A 21778-nucleotide genomic window follows, 5' to 3' on the forward strand; every position below is an offset into this window, starting at 1 on the left:
ATCATGTGACTCTGAAGACTGGAGTAATGATGCTGAAAATACAGCTTTGATCATAGAAATAAATTACAGTTTAGCATATATTCAAATAGACAACAGTTCTTTTAAATTGCAATAATATTTCACAATATTATTGATTTTACGGTATTTTTGATCAAATAAATGCCAAAAAAAGAAAAATCATTCAGAAATTTATTCCAAACTTTTGTAGTCCTGTACATTTACATTAAGCATTTGGCAGACGCTTATATCTACGGCATGTTTATAGTATGTAAAATAAGCTCTGTTCTAAAACCTAGACAACATTTTAGAGTCATCCTAGTGTTTTGGCTTTTCAAAAAGACATAAAAAAATGACAAAAGATGCTTTCTTTTAACAATCACAGAATGCGTTCCTTTAAATATAAATAATCTTTCAAATATTAAGTATTTTTCTATTTGACTCAATATTTGTGTGTGTGTGTTATACTGATTAAAATATGACAGCATTAGCTTGCCAGCACAGTAAGCCAAACTTTTATGTAGTTATATTGAAATTGAAAGGATGCTGCCTTAGGCAGTAAGGCAGCTCAGGTTTTGTATAAGCAGTCTGAAATATATATGAAATACTGATAGTTTGTTTCTGTTTCATTATATGGACATTTACCATTCAGATATAGATCATTACGGCACCGTCTTGCAATTTGTGTAATATTTCTATACAAGGCAACATCATAGGTCTGTGCAGAGCATGCAGTTCACTTCATTTCTTTCTTTTCACTCACAATCACACACACAGAGCCCAGGAATGTAAGGAATTCAACCAAAGCAAACAATGAACCTTCAGCTCTTGAATCTAATGAATACAACTCTCCTGCTGGGGGAAACACACACACACACACACACACACTCCAGTCGTCTGCAGCAAAAATACTCCCACACATGCTGGAATTCAATGAATGGAATACAAAAGGTATTATGATAGTGTCGTGTAATTTATTAGGCAGTGAACTGATTAAAGAAAGCCGTGAGTGACTCAAAGCTTTGCGTTAAGCTGGTTTTACCATATAGGTAAACACCCTTGAATTGATGATTTTCAAAAATGGTGGGTAAAGCATTATGATAAATATATAAGGCTGCCTATTATGGTGCATTAATATAAAATGTGCACAGGTGTGTGTTTAGCACATCAGTTTTTTTCTAATGCGATCAGAATGTGGAGTCAGAACTGTCTTTTCATATAAAGTTGACTGAGCCAGACAATAGATCTATTTCTGTCTGGACGTTATGAGAGTGTGTTTCTGAGCACAGCGTGATAAATTCATCAGCATGCAGTCAGATCGGGAACTAGAGGTCTGTGCTGCCCCATAACTGCTGTAAGAGGGCCAATAATTACAACAGCACCTGCTGAAGAGTATGTGCTGAAGAACATATGGAGAACGGATGAAGAAGCTGTGGAAGTCTTGTGTGTAGATTCAGTAGAAGTGCTTAAAAATCTTGTGCATTTTGCATGTAAATAACAGATGTATGTGATTTAAATATGATCTAAGTTGCATCTCATGGGTGTTACATTATTTTTATTGTTAGACTGGTGTATGTATAAAGACCATAACGATTTCCCAACCTTCCAAGTATGTTAACTCACATCATAATAGTTGTACAGTCTGTATTAAACTTATTTTTTTGCTTGTTTTTGAAAAACAAACCTGCTTTAAAAAAAAATAAAATCGAATTTAGGGTCTGATTATTTTGCATTTATATTAACAACATGTGAAAACTAGCCCTCACTTTCATTCATAAATTATTATTTTTATTAATTAATGTATTAAATGTATAATAATAAATTAACAGAAATTACAAACTATCAGACCCCAATTTTGTATCATTCCCAAAACATAATATGCTACTATTAAATTTAATATATAATGGAGATGACAAATCTGTGCATGAAGTTTCAGAAAAATGACAGAATTCTCCTGTGTGTACTAAATAAATGCATTAAACAGATGTGAAAGGTAGTCGTTTTTTTCTGTGCATTGAGGATTTTACGCATTCATATCTCAATTATGATGCAATCGCACATGGTCATTTATAAGAAACACCAAATATGTCCAGAAGTCAGCACATAATAGCAGCAGGAGTCAAACAGGAACACCACCCCCTGATGTCATCCGAAACCCGCATCTTCTTCCTGGGATTGGATTTTTTTATGCGCATTCCTGCCTTTTTTTCCAGAACTCCTCATTCTGCGGCTCCGCGAATCAGTGACGCGCAAATGGAAAGTTTGCGACAGTTTTGAGACGCACAGAAGCTGATCCAAATCTGCGCTCTTGGTTTATTTAGAAACTCGCTTTTCCAGCCGTCTGTCTCCGTTGGCGTTTGTATGAGGGTTTGGGGATGTCTGTGAAGTCTTTAGACGCCGTGAAGAAGAAGATCCAGTGTCTGCAGCAGCAGGCGGATGATGCGCAGGACAGAGCGCAGTTTCTGCAGACGCAGCTGGACAATGAACGAGACCTGCGGGAGAAAGTGAGGAAAACATCTTACCTTTCCATCCTTACACTCCTCTTTCTTCCTCTACTGCTTCTGTCTGCTGCTCTTCGCGCGTCTCGGTCCTCGCTGAACAGAAATGGTGGAGACCGGGGCTAGTTGTCACACTTTAGTGCTCGTTTCTCACGGTATTTTAGCGTGACGCGTACACCGGGGCATGTTGTCACGCTGCCTGAAAAGTTTTAACTAAAAGACCAGTTGCACAAATGCTTTAACAGTATTTAGGTCTGAGTATTCTTGTGAATTTTATCCTCAAAACCAGAAATCCCAGTAGGTCAGAGAACGGGGCAAGTTGTCACATTGTGTAGTCTGTGAATACATGCACATATATATTCAACTTGGCACCATACCGGGGCATGTTGTCACACGATTACAATGAAAATCTGCCTTTTAAAAAAAAGTTTATTTATACTTAAAACTCCAAAAACAAATAATAAGCACAAAACAAAATATAACACAAAAATATCAAAGCATCTGCTAACAAATATTGGAATTAATAAATTGTATGCTATAACGTGAAGACTAACCAGATATTTTTAAAATACCGTTGTTACCTCATTAAGGTTTAGAAACCACTGCTAGAGAAAACAAGTGTTTGTGTAATCAAGGAAAAATATCACGTGTTGTATATTTTATCTACTTTTTCATTAATTTCTGCTGGACACAACACTTTTTTTTTTGTGCTTTTTATGAATGTGTTTTATAATTATTTTACCATTTACATTTAGCTGGAAAAGATGTTTTTGAAGAAGGCTATTATGTGCAAATCAGTGTCAATAAGCTGCAGGTTGCCAATTGTGACAACTTACCCCGCTATGTGTTAAATTAACTTTATCTGGTGGAAATTTTCTGCAGCTTTTTTTCTTGTCAAGACTTAAGGTTTGTTTCTATACAGTAATGGACTTCCAAAAAAAAACAAAAAAAACTTAATATAATCATATGAAATATTATCATTAGGATTACATTCTGGTGGCAAGACTTTTCACTTGGTGGGTTAATCAGCTTTTGTTGAAAGTTCATTTAAAATATAATCACTCAAGATGGTTTTGGGAAAACCACTTTAACCTGGGTGTTAAAGTTGGATTTCTTCTCCACTTGGTGGCGAGAAAAAAATATTATTTTTGAAGTAAGCCTACATGACTAAATCTGGAAAAAACTCCAAACTGTTTTCCACATCAAAGTCTGGACCTGTTACCTCAGCAGCATTTCTGCTCGCTTACACCCGCTTTATAGTGGAATCATTGCCATGAGCTGCTGTCAGAGTCTTCTGTAATGCGTCTCAAACCTTTGGACCAATTCATTTTTAAAGGAAATATTATTTAAATTTTGTGTATAAAGACTTACATTTAATGTATAATAGTATTATGTAAAAAAAAATGTATTATGTAAAAAAATATTTTTACTTTATTTATATTTATATATATATGAATACAAAATATAATAGATATATATATCGTCTAATTATTAAATAATTAAGTGTATGTGTATATATATATATAACACAACAAATTTAACATTTAAAATAAATAAAATTACATTTAATAAACTATAACTAAATAAACTAATAAACTAAATAATTACATTTACAAAACATTTAATAATAATAATAATAATAATAATAATAGTAATAATAATAGTAAAATTAAAGTTTTATTTTATTTTATAAATATTTAAATGTATAAAATATAAAAAAATATATATGTTATGTAAAATATAATATGTAAAAAACATGTTATTTTACAATATATAAATATAATATTAAACATGTTATAATATATACAAATATATTTTTTTTGATTATATAATATATAAAAATTAATAGTATAATATTATATTAATTTTTTAAAGAATTTAGAACATTTTTCACCATGGTTTTTTAAAAAGATAAAACTGAGCACTATAGCAGCACTAAAATAGCAGCACAGCAGCCCCCTTCCTGGAAACGGCTGTCCACAGTTAGTCGGGGCATGACGTTCTTCACATTCTCACTTCCTGTCTTATGTGTTGCTGTGTGCTTTCACCAAACATACGTCTCTTAGAAAAAGATGTCACAGATGCCCTTTTATCCATATAGCTTTGGAAAGCAGATCCAAAACATCAGCAGATGCAGTGTTCTGAAAGAAATGCAGGAGACGCAGTCGTGATCTGGTTCCTCATCTCAGCTGAAATGAGACACTCTCCAGTAAAGCATCGGCAGCTGATTTACTTTTGAATGGCTAGAAGTAAATCTGTGACTAACTGTGTGTCTGTGGAGCAACACAATGGGTTACTTCCAAGCATAATTCATTAGGTCTCCTGATATTTGTGCAGTAAAGACCAAACAGATTTTCCGCTTTTAGTCAGATGTGTGTTTGAGCACCATATAAGGAGTGAGGCCCACTCTGCTCTGTGTTAGAGGAAGTGGCCGTGGCCAGAGGAAAACACTCATTCAAATGAGTGAAACTGAAAGAATACGCTTCACATGTGCTTACAGTTCTCTTTGTGATTAAAAAATGACTGATTTCTCAGAGCTTAAACAGTTAGTTTAGCCAAAAATGGAAGTTTTATTAAATAAAAATGATTTTAGTATCATGGAGATTATAGCTTTTTTTTATTTTGTACGTTTTTTTAAATATATATATATATATATATATATATATATATATATATATATATATATATATATATATATATATATATATATATATATATATATACTATTAAAATATAATAAATATTATTTATATTTTATATAATATTTTAGAATAATATTATTATTGAAATATGCTTTAATTCGTTTATTTTAGGTGTGTGTGTATATATTTTTATATATTTGTTTTTAAAATATTAAAATATATTATTTTATATTATATAAAAAAATTATAATATATTATATTAAATTAATGAATTTAGAACATGTTTGGTTTATTAAAGAGGTGAAAAATATTTAGAAAGATTAATTGGCAACGTACTCAAATGAAATTATTTTAAGCTAAGCAGTGATATACTTATAGTTTTTGTTAATATTTTGAATTAGATTTTTTTGTATGTTGTCTGATTTTATTTTGAATATAGCTTTAAAAAATAGTAATTTTATTGTCTTTTACAGTAATTTTATTTTTATTTAATTAGTTTTTATTTCAGTATTAGTTATTTTATTGCTTTAAACTTGAACTTGTACTCTTATTGGCAACTGAGCACATAAAAAAATATTCAAAAAGAATTTTTATTTTTTTATATATATTTGTAATCCAGTAGGATTTTAGCAGATTGTTTTAAAACCAGTTTCTAATAGTATTCCTGTAGGATCTTTTGATGCTGCCTCATTCCTTCAGGTTTCTATGCGGGATCTTTCAGCGCTGTTTCTCTTTGTGTTGACAGGCGGAGGGAGACGTGGCCGCTCTGAACCGCAGGATCCAGCTGGTGGAGGAGGAACTGGACCGAGCTCAGGAGAGACTGGCCACCGCGCTCCAGAAACTGGAGGAGGCCGAGAAAGCAGCAGATGAGAGCGAGAGGTCCGAACAAACACACACATACATCTGTGCACAATAGAGTTATTATTCAACTAAAGCTGAAGCCATTCATTAAACAAAGAAATCACTGGATTGTTACTTGAAATAAAATAAATGTTAACTGAAATAACATATAATACTTATTTTATTTCAGCTAAATTTCTAATTTTAGTTTTCAACTAAAACTGAAAGAAACTGAATATAAACATTTTTAAAAAACACAAGCTAATGAAAATGACAAAAAAAGTAAAACTAAAATTAAAATAAAATAAAAACTCAACATAAAATTTAAAACTATATTTGAACTATAACAACTATATATATATATATATATATATATATATATATATATATATATATATAACAACTATATAATATATAACTATATCCTTCTGTGTACACTACAAAAATGATTTAAAATCCCCAAAAATTAATTACTCTATATTTTACAGATTAAAAAGAAATCCCCTTGAATTGCTACATTGTTACTTGAGATCAAATAAAATGTGAACTTAATTTATTTTTATTTTTTTTATTTCAGCTAGTGGCCAAGGCAACATTTCTCGTTTTCATTTACTTTGACTTGATGTACTAAAAACACTAAAACTGATATAAAAGTTAATAAAACCTAAATAGACGACAACTTGCCAAATGACTAAAAAAATATTTAAAGTAGATATTTACATTTAACTAAACTTAAAACAGAAACAGTAATTTAAGAATAAAAACTTAATTCAAGATATTTCTAAAAAGTGTATTTGGAAAATAAAATCTATGCAATATTTGAATCATCCATCTAATTAGTATAATGTTAATAAGAACAGTTGGCTAAAAATCAAGTATTATTACCAGATTTAAAAAAAATGTAATCAGTGGCTTTTTTGAGATTAGCAGTCCTCTTTGTATCGTATATACCATCAGTTTACTGCACACTAAAAAAATTGTGCATTAATTAATTTAATTCAAAATATTAGCTATAATGATTTCAGTGAAACTAATTGCACACTAAAAATAATGCATCATGAAATTGTTCACTAAGAACTGTTAGCGGTGAAATGCATAACAAATCATACATAAGATCTATTTATTTGTGTTTTTTGTATCCAGAGGCATAAAGGTGATTGAGAATCGTGCGATGAAAGATGAGGAGAAAATGGAAATTCAGGAAATACAGCTCAAAGAAGCCAAACACATCGCTGAGGAGGCCGACCGCAAATATGAAGAGGTCAGACACACACTCATCATACGGTTTACTCTGTCGTTTGAGTCAGGAGCGGATCTGTGAAGGTTGTTACGCCTCGTCTAGGGGTAAAGGACACAACATGAAATGAGAGAGTGGAAGTGGGGATTCTTTTAAGGGTTTTAATGAAACCAAACAAAAATACAATAATCAAGTAAATAATTGGGGAACTTTTCTTCGGGAGTTGACCTGGCCAAAATAACAAACACAACTTTCTTACTGTAAGACCTCTTTCCTAAACCCTAACCAAAAGAAAATCAAATAAAAAGTACAATATATTAACCTAACTTCCTAGCCAAAAACAGAATCAAAAAGGTTTACAATAAACAATAATGATGTCAAACTCCTTACTTTCCCAAACCCTCAAGATTTACAATGATATACAAACTATTTACAAGCTCAAGCAAACAGTGTTAAAGGGAAATCCAAATCAGTGTCAGTAACAGTCAATAGGGTCAAAATACCAAACAGTTTACACACACACACACACACACACACACACACACACACACACACACACACACACACACACACACACACACAGAGAGACAGTGACATCAGTTGCTTTTAAGGTGTGCACCAATCAAGATGAGCCAGTCATTAGCCTGCAGGAGCCAATCAGCACCATACCTGGACACAAACACTTTCAAAAGAAACAAGAGCATACAAAACAAAGGCTTGTAACAATGTCCTCTGTGTGTTTGCAGGTCGCTCGGAAGCTGGTGATTCTGGAGGGTGAACTGGAAAGAGCAGAAGAGAGAGCGGAGATTGCAGAACTGTTAGTACACGTATTCAACTAACCTTTGAAACTGTTTTCTCTGGAAGCCCACTTCAGCCACTGAATAAAAAATTGTGCAGTTGTGAGAAATGTCTCAGAATTGTTTGCTATAAAGTCAGAATTGAGGGATATATACTTGCAATTTCACATCTTTGACTTTCTCACAATTCTGACTTTGTTGCGAGTTATAAAGTCAGAATTGTGAGAAATGAAGTTGGAATTGCGAGGGAAAAAAAGTCAGAATACACTATAAAAAATTTTTTTTGAAGTTGTAAATAAAGTAAAGATTATTGTAGTATGTTTTACAAGAAAATAGTATTTCAGTCTTTCTATTTCTCGTTTAATTCAGTGTGAATTTACCAGCAATTTCTAAAATTAAAAAATTATAGAAGTTTGTTTCTGCCCATAAATTAAAAAAAATAAAAAAATAACTGCGACTTAATCTCACAATTCTGACTTTTTGTTTTACTTGGAACTGCATGAAATAAACTCAAAATGTTATAAAAAAATTTTTTTATAGAATTGTGAGACCGATTTGCAACTGCAAGTTAAAAAGTCAGTATTGCTTGATATAAAGTCGCAATTGCGAGAAAAAGGCAGAATTGTTTATATCTCACAATTCAGACTTTATTTCTTGCAACTGAGAGTTTATAGCCCACAATTCTGAATTTATAACTCGCAATTCTGACTTTTTTCTCACAATTACAACTTTTTTCTAGCAGTTGCGACTTTATATCAAGCAATTCTGAGTTTATAACTTGCAATGACAAGTTTGAATTTTGAGAAAAAAAGGCAAGATTGTGAGTATTTTAAGCAGTTCTGAGAAAAAAATAATAGAATTGCAAGATGTAAACCCATAATTGCGAGATAAAAGTCAGAATTGTGAGATTAATTTTTATTCAGGGACAGAAACAAGCTTCCATAATTTTCACTCATAAACTAGAATGTTTTGATATTTGTACTGTAAAACTAGACAAAAATACAAAGTAAGAAAATATTTTTATCGATACTGAAATGCAGAAAACTAGTTGCAAGCACAACACTTGATGCTTGGTCAGGAACTCCCATTCGAGCTGTAATAAGATGAGGAAATACAGGTTCTTTACTGGCATTGATGATTCCACAAAGAACCCTTCCATTCCACAAAAGGTTCTTTATATCAAAAAAAGGTTCATTGGATTCTTAAAATGTTCTGCACACTTAAAAAACAAATCACTGATCACTGAAAGGTTCTTTGGGGAACCTAAAAGAGTTCTTCTTTGGCATTACTCCAAAAACACCCTTTTAGATTCTTTATTTTTAAGAGTCCACCAACTTTTTCTCTCTGTTTTTACAGTAAAGGAGGAGATCTGGAGGAAGAACTGAAAAACGTAACCAACAACCTCAAGTCTTTAGAAGCTCAATCAGATAAGGTGAGTCAGCTGACCAATGACTCATAATTCCACAGAGCAGAACACATTTCTGTGTAAATTATAACACATTCTGATCGAAGCTGTTGTGTTGAATTAGATGTGATGATTTGCACAGAAACCTGTTCTGCTTCTGTCTCATGAACGAGGCCATTGTATTGAACATGAGTGCAGGATATCTGGGAAATCTGATCCATCTTAGTGAATTATTTCACTTCATTTCAGTAAACTGGTTAAAAAATGATTCATTTGAGTCACTTCTCAACAGTGAAGCCCCTGCACATCATCATACATCATCTTCTTTAGTAGCAAAGTAAATATTTCAAATGCAATTAAATAATTTAAGGTGTTTTCTTAAAACATGGAAGATTATCAAATAAACAGCATATTTACTCCTTTACAAATCAATCAAACTACACTAAAGCCTGTAGTCTAACGAACAACCTTTTCAAAAGCATAGTTAGGCTGTTGAACTTTTGAAAACTAAATGCATCACTTTTTTTGCAAATTCATCCACCACTGGGTAATATGGCTATATTACAAATCACACTTGGGCTGTTTATTTATTTATAAAATTATAACCTTGTCTGTTATGTTTTAGTGTTTTATTATTGTTGGGTCTGTGCATTTATTATTGTATCAATGCATTTCCATAATTTTAACGTTTTAATTTATGTAAGCAATATTGTTTGCACTTGATGTCCAGTGTTAAATCTGAGAGCAGTTGAGAAGCAGCGGTCTGAATAGCCTTTTGCTTGTTTTCTGTCTGCAGTATTCAGAGAAAGAGGATAAGTACGAAGACGAGATCAAAGTGCTCACTGATAGACTGAAAGAGGTCAGCGAGTTTAACCTAAACCAGCTGCTCATTCTAATGGTTTTGCATGCAAGTCTTTCTTTCGTAGGCCATTCTCTGACCTTTCACATTTGTTCTCTCTGCATTTTCCCTCGTAGGTTGAGACTCGTGCTGAGTTTGCAGAAAGGACAGTGGCCAAACTGGAAAAGACCATTGACGACCTCGAGGGTAAGCTGTGATTCAGTCCTGAGGAATTCCAGCTGATCACGTCACTAAAACAGTCTGGAATGAACCTTTGTCTCCTCTGACCGCGTGCGGCCGCTTTATGACTCTTTACATTGTACTGAAAGAACAGAGCTAACGGTGTAAGCCTGTTCGACCTGTTCAACTCGTCTTCTTAAACAGTTCTTGCAAACACCAGATGAATTGAAGCTGAATTGAACTTTTTTTATATAATTGATGAGCTTTGAAACATTGACAACTAAATTTAGCTGAATAATGACACTATTATCTTCTGTAGAGCTCTTTATAGTTGAAGTGACATGGAAAATATATACACTGAACAAAATTATAAACGCCACACTTTTATTTTTGCATCATTTTTCATGAGCTGAACACAAAGATCTAAGACTTCTTCTATGAAATAATAAAAAAATAATTAATAATTTTACAATTTAATAAAATTTCTGTTTAAGAACTATTGTCTTCTGAACAAAAACTATTGCATAATTGATCATGTATGTATATTTATTATTAATTAATCATTTTAAAATTAATAAAACATTCACATTGTTATATTCTTGTTTATTATATAGTATTATGTTCTGTAGAACAGCTTTACAGCTGAATGTTTCATAATTGATATTGAATACATTTTAACTATTGGTTTATATGTAGAAGATATTTATAAATAATAATTAAAAAATTGGTAAAACATTACCATTGCTATATTCTAAGAACTAGTGTCTTCTGTAGAGTTTCTTTACAGCTGAAATTGAATTCTTCATAATTAATATTAAATGCATATTAAAAATAAATATTAATATTAAATATATAATTGATATAATTAATTGTGTATGTGTATATATATATATATATATATATATATATATATATATATATATATATATAATACGTTTACTAAATAAATGTATAAAACACTTATATTCCTGTAAATTGAAGCTACTTTGAAACAATCTGTACTATAAGCACTATAGAAATAAATATAACTTGTCTTAACTTGACATAATACTGCACATGCACACACATAAATGCACAAAAAATGTACAGATCAAAGTGTTTAGGATTACACCTCAATATGTGCATGTTTTTCCATGTTACTTCTTCCTTGCCTCTTTTCTCTTTCTTTTATCTAGTGAGCTGCCTACCTAGACAGCCTTTGTAGGCATTATTGTGCTGTGTTTTGTCCATTTGGACCTGTTGAACTTACCGTTTCCTTTCTTTTTCTGTCTATCATTTCCTGTTCCTGTCTCCTGTGTTCTCCATCCTTGGCCGAAACACCTGTCCTTTCTGCTCTTGACCTTTGACCTCCAGATGAACTCTATGCTCAGAAGCTGAAATACAAGGCCATTACTGAAGAGCTGGATCATGCGCTGAATGATATGACCTCCTTATAGATGCTTTTATGTGTCAGCAGTGCTTGAGCTGAACATTATGAGTGCTAACTGTGATTGACAGCTCTCTCGTTCAATCAAGCGCTGCTGCTCTGCATAAACTATCCTGATTGGCTGTGCCTCTGTCTTTCTGTCTCTGCTCACCCTTTCTTCCTCACTGGTGCCTTATGTATTTTACACTCTCTGAAAGTTTGATTATTCCTCTAAAATTTAGTAAAAGTTGTTTCATTTTCTTGCTTTAAAAAACATTAAATATTTCCTGCCTTTCTGATCTCGAGTCAAGTCTTAATCTTTCTCCATCTTTCTTGCTCTTTTCATAGAGAAGCAAAATAATAAAGAAACACTTATTAACTTGTTTATATTAGATGTGCGATAATTATATTTAAGGTGTTAATGATCCTTTTGTGTAATGTAATGCTTTAATTTACGTTTATGCATTTATTTAATGTTTTTTTTACTTAAAAAATAGTTTTGCTAAATATTAGATATAAATATCCAAATATATAAGTAGTTTGAGAGCAAATCACTTTACATTTATGCATTTAATCCAAAGTGATTTACAATAGATTTTAAATATATATATATATATATATATATATATATATATATATATATTATTTTTTTTTTTTATTTTTTTTTTTTTATTTCTACAAAAAATGTACTGCAAAATATTCATATGTTCAAATATGCATTTTTTTTTTTTTTAAATGACTTACATTTATGCATTTTATCCAATGCAACTAACAATAGTGGAATAATAATAATATTTAAATTTTTAACTTGAACAATTTGTTAAAAAAAAAAAGCATATACTGTATTATGACTTAAGAATCTCAGAGCTTATTGTATTTCTGTCTTTAAAAAGGTTTCTGCATTATCTGTAAAAATTTGTTTCTCTGTGGAGGCAAAATGAATGGGATTTTACTTCCATAGCCCAGCTGTGGTTTACTGGTTTAAAGCCTGGAATGAGCAGCTTGTTATGCAATCAACACTTTAGAGAATCATGTTTAGAAAAGTGTGACAGATGCTTGTGTCTCTTTTTAAATCATGGTGCTGGTTTATTTCAGAGGATGTGGCTGAGGCAAAACAGCAGAACCTGGAGATGCATCAAGTCTTGGATCAAACGCTTCAGGAGCTCAATAGCTTGTGAGCAAACCAGAAGACATCCATGAAGAACATCCCAGAATTTCTCATCCATTCCAGCAGTGTTTTATGTTTAGCTTTTCATGTTTTGTATAAGTTATGTTATTTCCATTCATTATTTTCTATATTTTGGTTTGCAATTTTCTGATGATTTCCTGATGTACCTATTAGTCCATTAAATAATAAATAATGTCTTGTTGTTGCCATTTGTCCCATTTAAATACAACTTTCGACACCATATGTGGCATAAAACCAAAATATCTTTTTAGACTTAAATTATGACCCATCTCTGCATGTAAGAATGTTTCACTTTTTATTTTTAAATATCTGTCTTGGTGCTGTTTATGAATAAACACAAAGGCTGGAAGTATACTTAAATCAGTAGAAATGCAACAACAAAAGATCAAAAAGCAATTAGTACATCACATTTAGCAGTGATGTTAGGGAAGTGTATGCGAATGTATCAAAAACAAAGTTGTAAATGCATTATGTATTGGAACACAGATGTCTTGGACTATTTTGGCATTAAGAAGTCTAGTTTGTCATTTATGGGACTATTTTGTACCCTTGATGCTGCAAGGGCTATTTTCACTGTGGTTTGATGTTTTTTATACCTGTTAAACTAAATAAATGTTTACTTATTTGCACACCACACCAATCTATGAGAATTATTATAAAAATAATTAAACTTGGCAGATATGTCACAGGAAAAGTATGAAATTATATCTTATAAAATACTTTTTTTTTTTGCATTTTTTAAATTTGCGTTTTTACCTTATTTTCATGAATTTCACCTCAATTTTTCTTTATTGTATTGCAAAAAATAATTATTATATGTATATATACATTATATATAAGAAATGCAAACGTATTTAAATATTTATGAATATAAAAATGGTTTTACATTAATAAACAAAGACTTTGACTTTCAGGAAAATAATCCATAGGCCTGAAGGCCACACACACACACTAATTAGTAATGACCTTGAGGCACAGACTTGCGTCAGTGATTTCTGTGAAGGTATGAGGTCTAGTATTAGTTCAGGAAGCACACTACGTCGAAGGCTTAGCTCATGAATATTAATCGTGCGACGTGGCCGCTACGATAGCTGGCGATTGAACGAATTCTACTATGACGAAGGCGCATCTTATGAATATTAATGACGCTACGTGCCCGAACGTTCCAGGATGGTTATAGAGTACGTCTGTTTGACCTCATTAATATTAATGTACGCAGCCTTCGCCGTAGTATGATTGGTCGGTTCCTCGCTGCTTTGCGGATTCTGCGCTGTCTGTTGAAGTACCGGGCGGGATTTCCGCAATACATTCAGTATGGCGAAGACCTACGATTATTTGTTTAAACTGCTGTTAATCGGGGATTCCGGCGTCGGGAAGACCTGTGTGCTGTTCAGATTCTCGGAGGATGCCTTTAACTCGACGTTTATTTCGACGATAGGTATTTATGTCTCTGTTTTATGCTCGGGTTGTATATGAATCGTCAGTCTGTGCTAACGGCTAAGCTAATAGACTAGTTAGTCTGTTAGCTCTTCTTGAGTTATTGTGGTTCGTTTTGTTTCTGAACTTTGACAGTTTTGCTAATGTTTTATCTGTTAATGAATTATTTTGTGCGGTAATTAGGTGTCTATTTGATGAAGGTTTCTACTGGTTAGCATCTAACGTTAGCTGTTCTGACAGAATGACTCGGATACTAAAGTGATAGATTTGCTTTTCTTATGTTGTAAACTAAAATATCAATAACTAGCATCATTAGGTAGAATATCCAATTAAAATGTTTAAAATAAATTAGATGCCTGTTAGCCAGTAGTTACCTGTTTAAGACTCAACATTTTACTGATATAATAATATGCATGTCCATTTTAATTTCAATAGTTTAACATAAAACTGTTACTGTGGTAGTACATGGTACAGTTATGCTAATATCAGATGGTAATGCCACTGTACTTTGATAGATACCATGGTGCTTAAAGATTACTATATGCTTTTACCATGGTAAACCAGGTTACTTTATATAATTTAACTTCCAAAACAGTTGTATGGACATTTACATGTTCAATAATCTGATATTGTAATGGTAATATGTCCAAAAACATGATAATTTTTGAGTGTATTGATGTAAATGGAGCATTTTCTTAATTAATTGCTCTGTTAAGATCAGTTATAGCTTTATGATCAATTTTTAAATGATATGCTTACTGCTTATGTTTTTATAGCTTTGTATTATGAAAGGGTGATAAATATGTCTAGCTTGGATGATGCTCGGTTTTGTCTATATATATATATATATATATATATATATATATATATATATATAGCATGTGTGCATATGCATGCTATGGATTTGTGTTTGCCTTTATGTATGAAAATAGTGTGATGTTGTAAGTGGACACATTTGAAAGAGACATTGTATTGGGCTTGTTTTTCACCCTATGACAGTTGTGCAGTTACGTGTTTTCTCTTCCAGGTATCGATTTCAAGATCCGGACAATAGAACTAGATGGCAAGAAGATAAAGTTACAGATATGGTGAGTTTCTAGTCGTCTTTTCCTTCTAAGTGTCACTCTCAGTGCTAGTTGAACATTAGCAGATGGCTGGAATGGCAAGGGTGATTAGTTTTCTTGAGAGTTTTCTGAAGGAGCCGCTGTTTGACTAGTGAAACCACGACCAGTTTAATTTCTCCTTTATATAGCACCGTGTGTTAGTGGTTGACTTTTGTCATTGTTCTAGTAAGGATGAGGTCATCTTCCACTTTAAATGCGTTTCAGAATGGCCGCCGTTACAGAACTCATGTTGTTTGATATTTTCAGGGACACGGCAGGACAGGAGCGATTCCGAACAATCACAACGGCATATTACAGAGGTGCAATGGTAAGAAGATGCTGACGTATATACATTACAGCGCTATGTATGATGAGCTTCTGGTCTGTCTCGCCGGTTGACCCTCATGTTGTGTTCTAGTCATTGTGACCCGATTTTCTTTTTCCAGAATAAAGTAGTTAATGTTATTGCATTAGACCAAAACCTACTGACATTCGGTATAATTACTTCACAAAAATATTTGCTTGTTACACATGATGGTGTTCCTGGTCAAAAATGCTTATACATTTCTCAATATGCTATGTCATTACCAGATATAATATTCAACTTGATTTTATTCAGTAAGACAGATTTTGTATTTCTGTTTGGAACCGATTGATTGTAGGCCTGTGCTAATTGCGACAAAACCAGTTTGAAACCAAAATTTAGTGATAATGAGAGTTTTACAAGCAGTCTTTAAAAGGCTGGACATTTTTGAATTAGAGAAAGGATTTTCTGCACAGCACAGGGTTAACACAGTAATAACACTTCTGCTGTTGTCTTCCTAATTGCTGTTTTGTGCACACTTGTGTTTTCTGATCTCAGGGTATCATGCTGGTTTATGATATTACTAATGAGAAATCATTTGACAACATCAAAAACTGGATCCGAAACATAGAGGAGGTGAGTGTTTCAGTGCCCAATTTATCTTCAGATTTCAAGGCTTCTGCTGTGTGCAGCACTTGCGTAATATACATAATCAACAGGTCTTATCTGCGTTTTTTTTTATGCAATAAAGGTTATAATATAAATAATTACATATAAAGTTACTGTAGTACAAACAGTGAAGCATGGGTGCAATTCTCATGCATGAACTGATAAAATGTATAATTTAAATGCATTGCATTTCGCTTTGGATAAGTGTCTGAAAATGCATTCATGTAAATGCAAATATTTTGCCTATTTATTTTTTAAATGTAAAATAAACATTGAAATGGACACTTTTGGCCATTGCATCTCACTGCTTTTTGTCTGTGTTCTTCATGTTGTGCTTTTAATACAACATGTCCAGTAAATAATAGTTTTTGAATACAAAAGCATGTGTCATGTGAACTCTTATTATTGTTGTCTAAACCACCGGTGACCTAGTCAATTTTGAAAATGTGTAGTATTGCACATCCTTACCAATAATGGTTACATATTCAACGGCAAATTATTACAGCTCATGTTCTTGTATGTTTTCAACCCAGCATGCATCAGCGGATGTAGAAAAAATGATTTTGGGGAACAAATGTGACATTAATGAGAAGAGGCAGGTGTCTAAAGACAGGGGCGAGAAGGTGAGCAGACCATGTTCCTTGACAAAGCTTGATGTTCTTTTACACCCTTTTCTTTCCCCAAAAAACAGTTTGCTAGTGTAATATTATTTAACTTTCATTGTATAAGAGTCTACAGCAATGATGCCACCTTCCACAAGAATGTGTTTAGTTAATGATCTACCTGCATCACCACAAATGGCTAGATCTGCTAAACAATCTGTAATCATCCAGAGAAATCATACTTGTATTTTAAATAATGGAATCTGCATGTACTTGTTTAGCTGGCGTTAGAGTACAGCATCAAGTTCATGGAGACGAGTGCGAAGGCTAATATCAACGTTGAGAACGTAAGTGTAAATGGCTTTTATGATTAATCCTCGTTTCATTTCCTTATCATATCTGCAGCACATTTAAAGTTTAAAGGTCTAATCGAGACACAATGTTGTTTTCTGCTCTACTCGCAGGCATTCTTAACGCTCGCCAGAGACATAAAATCAAAGATGGACACAAAATTGGTGAGACTTTCCCTTTCTGTGATTTAGCTTTGTGTAAAAAATTAATTTGGATTGAAAATTGGGTAACACTTTACAATAAGGTTTCTTTAGTTATCATTAGTTAACATGAACTAACAAAGAAAAATATTACTACACTATTTATTCATCTCAGCATATACTAATGCATTTTTAAGATCAAAAGTTGTATCTGTTTACATTAGTTTATGCACTGTGAATAACACAAACATTTGTATTAACTGACATTACCAAAGGTTAATATTTGTTGTAAAAATATCTGTTCTTTGTAAGTTCATTATTTATTGCATCAGTGTTAATAAGTGAGACAACTAGCATGTGAAACATTTTAAACACTAATATGCATGTCACATTATCTGTGTTACATGATTAATCGATTGCTATGCATTTATCATAAGTTGATAAATCATAAGTCATAAGTTGATTTTGCATCGTCAAACGTTTATTAAATTGCATTATATATTTTCATAAATTGTTATAAAAGTTCAAATGCTTTGTAATATTTGAAGATACATTTTTACATCTGAAACTGGTTGTTTGTCTTGTTTTTTATATGCATTATATTTTCTCAAGGTGCAACAATGAATAGATAAGTCTTATAACTGTCTAATTATTAATACGATCATACAATGCATTATGAGGCACGATTAATGCATTAAAAATACTTTATTTATATATGAAGGCTTCAAGTAAAGCGTTACCACAATTTTCCTTTTGGATGAATGAATCTAATATCCCATGCTCAGTATTGGCACAATTTCTGGCTAGCTTGAGTTGAAGTAATCAAGTGAGAATCTTGAGTCTGATGAGCTTTATTTTTTTTTCTTTGCTCACACAGGAGGGGAACAATCCTCAGAGCAGCAACCATGGAGTGAAAATTACCACTGAACAGCAGAAAAAGAGCAGCTTCTTTCGCTGTGTGCTACTGTGAAGACCAAGGCCTTACTGTCCGCTGCCCGTGGGCTGGACACGACTGGACTATGCTCTCCCTCTTAGCACTCCTCCTCCTTCCTCTTTTACCCCACTTCTCCTCCTCTGTCACGCTCTTCTTCCAACCCTAGGGCATTCGGAGTTCCTGGCTCCTCTTATCTTCTTCCATTGACAGATTAGCGATGCCACTTCCTCTCGCTTATGACCCTTCCCCGATGAAACAGTGGTGGGAAAGCATTGGTTCTACAAGTCAAGGTGAAGAACTGGGTGCTGATGCATCGTCGCAAACGTGCACCTAAAGAAGATCCCACATCTTTGTTTCAATCGCTCGTTTTGAGCGCACAACTGCCAAAATTGATCCATTCGTCCGTGGCGACCTGGAAGCAGTCATGATTCTGGGTCGGGCCGCAGAGCGTGATCTGATATTGAGCCAGTTTGAGAGTTACGTGGGACTTTATTTATCATTCCATTTTATTTTCTGCCCTCATGCATTCTTCGACAATCACATGACCTTATTGTAAGAAGAGGAATATTATAACCCACCTCTTAGATGCTTTTTCCTTTCTTTCTTTCATTTTTTTTTTTTTTAAACAAACATTTTGCTGTTTTTGTCCCCAGTTTTATTTTTCAGACCTGTTACGCAAAAGTGTTGCGTTCGCAAACTTGGTGCAGTCAAGGTTTCATATTAAATGAATGAAGATCCTGCTTTTTATTCATCAAGACAAATTAGTTAAAACTAACCTCTCTTTTTTTAAACATGCAAACAAAGCTATTTCCAAATAGTTCAGTTTTTTTTTATGCAGTAGTGCTACCTTTTGTTTTAACATTCCTTCGAATAAATCCAAAACTCAGGTCTTTCTTTTATTACGACCTGAAAACGGCCCAACATGACAGAGTTCTTTAATTAAAACACTTGAATCAACTAGTGTAATCAAATGAAACTGACACGTAGCCCTTAATAGGAAGTGAAAATCCTTAGTTTGTAGTATTAACAAATATGCGTGACCAAAAGCAATGAGAAAGCAGAGCTATACTTGAGAAAGCACCTCCCGTATACAAAAGTCCATGCACTTTATCAGTATCTTTTGTGTTGTGTGTAGTTTGTGCCAAGTGATAGTTTTGCATCATAAAGACAGGCGTTTTTACATGGTTACATGGAGTATGACCTGCCGAATTCATGTTCGTTTTGAGATTAAGGCGTTTTCATTCCCCCAAACGTTTTCTAGGAACATTTCTACAAGTCTTGCTTTATCAGTTATCCTGATAGTAAGCCAAAGCTGGTTTTATGCATTGGCTGCTATTGGTGCAATTTGAATAAATAGTCTTCTATCAGTTGTGTTTTGTTAATTTGTTCATATTTCTCATGTATTATGAACTGAGACTGTACATGTAGCATCTGAATTACAGTCCTGCAGCATGTCAGTCTTAATTAGTTTGGGTTGCAGTGTAAAAAAAAACAGATTTGGTTCGTATGACTAGGATTAACTACCCAGAATACAGTAATCCACCATTCCTAGGTTCTGAAGAGTGTGTTGTCATAAGCACATGCTTATAAGTAATGCAAGAAATGCAATGCTAGAGAGTTGTACTGGCCTTCAAAAGCAAACTGCAGTTGGATATGAGAGTCAAACCCACCTATCACAAGAGACCTTTTATTTTGACAAAATGTGTAGTTTTTCCTTTGCACCGCAGTATACGCAAATGTACATTTTGTAGTCATATTGTAAAATGAAACATGTCAGTTGGTGCAGTTGTGTTCACCAGCAATAGGTCAGGAAACTTTACATAAAGCATCAGCACCCATTAGATTTGAGTGAAAAAAAAAAAAAAATCAATTTATAAAAATCCAAACAAGCGAATCTCACAAAACCTGAGAAGAACACATTCAGGTCACATTTGACCCCAAAAACAAGTTCATTTAGCATTTTGTTATTTTCATGGAATCTGAAAAAACGAAGTATATACAATTATACATAAAGCTGTTTACATATCAGGACAGTGGGAAATGCATTGAAATACATTTTTATTTTATTTTTACATGGAGAATTCAGGAAGTGATTTGCCGTGAAAATGTCACAAAAATGCTCTATATAATGCTCCATATGATTTGGGGTGAAATGTGACCTGAATGTGATTTTAAAAGGCTAAGAAGCACAGTGTTTGGCAGAAATGCATGAAATTCTCTTCTTGCTGCAATATGGCGCATCCTAAAAAATGGCCACCTTCCGTTTCTTTTTCCAAGCTTAGTTGTCGATCAACTTGAAATGACTTCCTGTTTGCACCTTGTTCTCTTTCCACCTCAAGGAGATGCTGTTTTGGGTTCATATTTGCGTTAGAAGCTGTATGTCGGTGTAACGGTATATATATCTTCATCTGTTACCCACAGCATCTCTCTTCTCTCCCTGGTCCAATAATGTCCCCAACTTGCCGTTTGTCTTAAGAACTAATACTTGATCTTTCATTTTGGATCTATGCATCATGAAGGTGAAACTGTTGACCTCCTGTATGTTTTGTTTGTGTGTTTATTTTCTATAGACGTCTTGTACATTGTCTGTTCTGAGCTTTAGAGGACAGTCTGCTGTTTAAAACATGTTAATGGACCTCAGACGAAATTAAATCTGGCCTTAGAGTGATCAAATAAGATATAAAAACAATATAACAGACAGCTGGCAAAACATTTTTATTTGATTTGCAAACAAAGTGGAAAAGAACATTAGCAAACAGGCACCGCTTTCTGTCTTAACAAACGGCTTTGCAGTCATGTGTTTATTAAGCAGTGATACGTTCGTCTGTCCATCTCAGATTTTGCTGTTTAGTTTGTCTTTCTCGTATTTCTTGATTTGAAACAACTGTCATCCATATCATTTACAGATTCTTTTTATATGACCATGTTTTCATTTGTCGATTCATTGTGAGGTAACTGGGGAGATCAGTAAATTAGATTTTGGTATAAAAAAGAAACAATTGTAAATAACTCTAAAAAGAGATCTACTTAAATTGTACTGTACTTTCTAAAAACATTGAAAAACTGATCTACAGTTTTTGTAGATATCTGTACTTTTGATTTATTAAAATAAGATTCTTTTAAGAGATGGATTTGTGTGTGTGTTTAATATTGACGGATGAATTATTTTCAGGTGTTGATTTGCTGTCGGCCATCCCAAAAAAATAAAAA

General features: G+C 33.0%; 2 protein-coding genes across 7 annotated transcripts in view; both read left to right on the plus strand.

Moving 5' to 3' along the window:
* Nucleotides 1–13662, plus strand: part of tpm4b (tropomyosin 4b) — a 21133-nt gene extending 7471 nt beyond the window's left edge. For 3 of the 6 annotated variants that reach the window (XM_079379999.1, XM_079379997.1, XM_079379998.1), the window contains 7 exons: nucleotides 5883–6016; nucleotides 7121–7238; nucleotides 7961–8031; nucleotides 9368–9443; nucleotides 10213–10275; nucleotides 10392–10461; nucleotides 12935–13662. In XM_079379999.1, coding sequence (XP_079236125.1) covers nucleotides 5883–6016; nucleotides 7121–7238; nucleotides 7961–8031; nucleotides 9368–9443; nucleotides 10213–10275; nucleotides 10392–10461; nucleotides 12935–13017 — 615 coding nt within the window. In that variant the 3' untranslated portion in view covers nucleotides 13018–13662. Of the gene's footprint in view, nucleotides 1–2186; nucleotides 2502–5882; nucleotides 6017–7120; nucleotides 7239–7960; nucleotides 8032–9367; nucleotides 9444–10212; nucleotides 10276–10391; nucleotides 10462–11787; nucleotides 11886–12934 lie in introns of those variants that run through there. The other 3 variants (XM_079380000.1, XM_079380002.1, XM_079380001.1) reach the window with 3 other exon arrangements.
* A 455-nt stretch (nucleotides 13663–14117) lies between these two features.
* On the plus strand, nucleotides 14118–21693 carry LOC306846036 (ras-related protein Rab-8A-like). Its single transcript, XM_079379108.1, has 8 exons — nucleotides 14118–14466; nucleotides 15493–15553; nucleotides 15836–15896; nucleotides 16431–16508; nucleotides 17075–17164; nucleotides 17425–17490; nucleotides 17608–17658; nucleotides 18512–21693. The coding sequence occupies exons 1-8, from the start codon at nucleotides 14343–14345 to the stop codon at nucleotides 18602–18604; spliced, it is 624 nt and encodes a 207-aa protein (XP_079235234.1). The 5' UTR covers nucleotides 14118–14342; the 3' UTR covers nucleotides 18605–21693.
* Nucleotides 21694–21778: the final 85 nt, after the last annotated feature.

The sequence above is a fragment of the Barbus barbus genome, assembly GCF_936440315.1.
Source record: "Barbus barbus genome assembly, chromosome: 26".
Taxonomy (NCBI): Eukaryota; Metazoa; Chordata; class Actinopteri; order Cypriniformes; family Cyprinidae; genus Barbus; species Barbus barbus.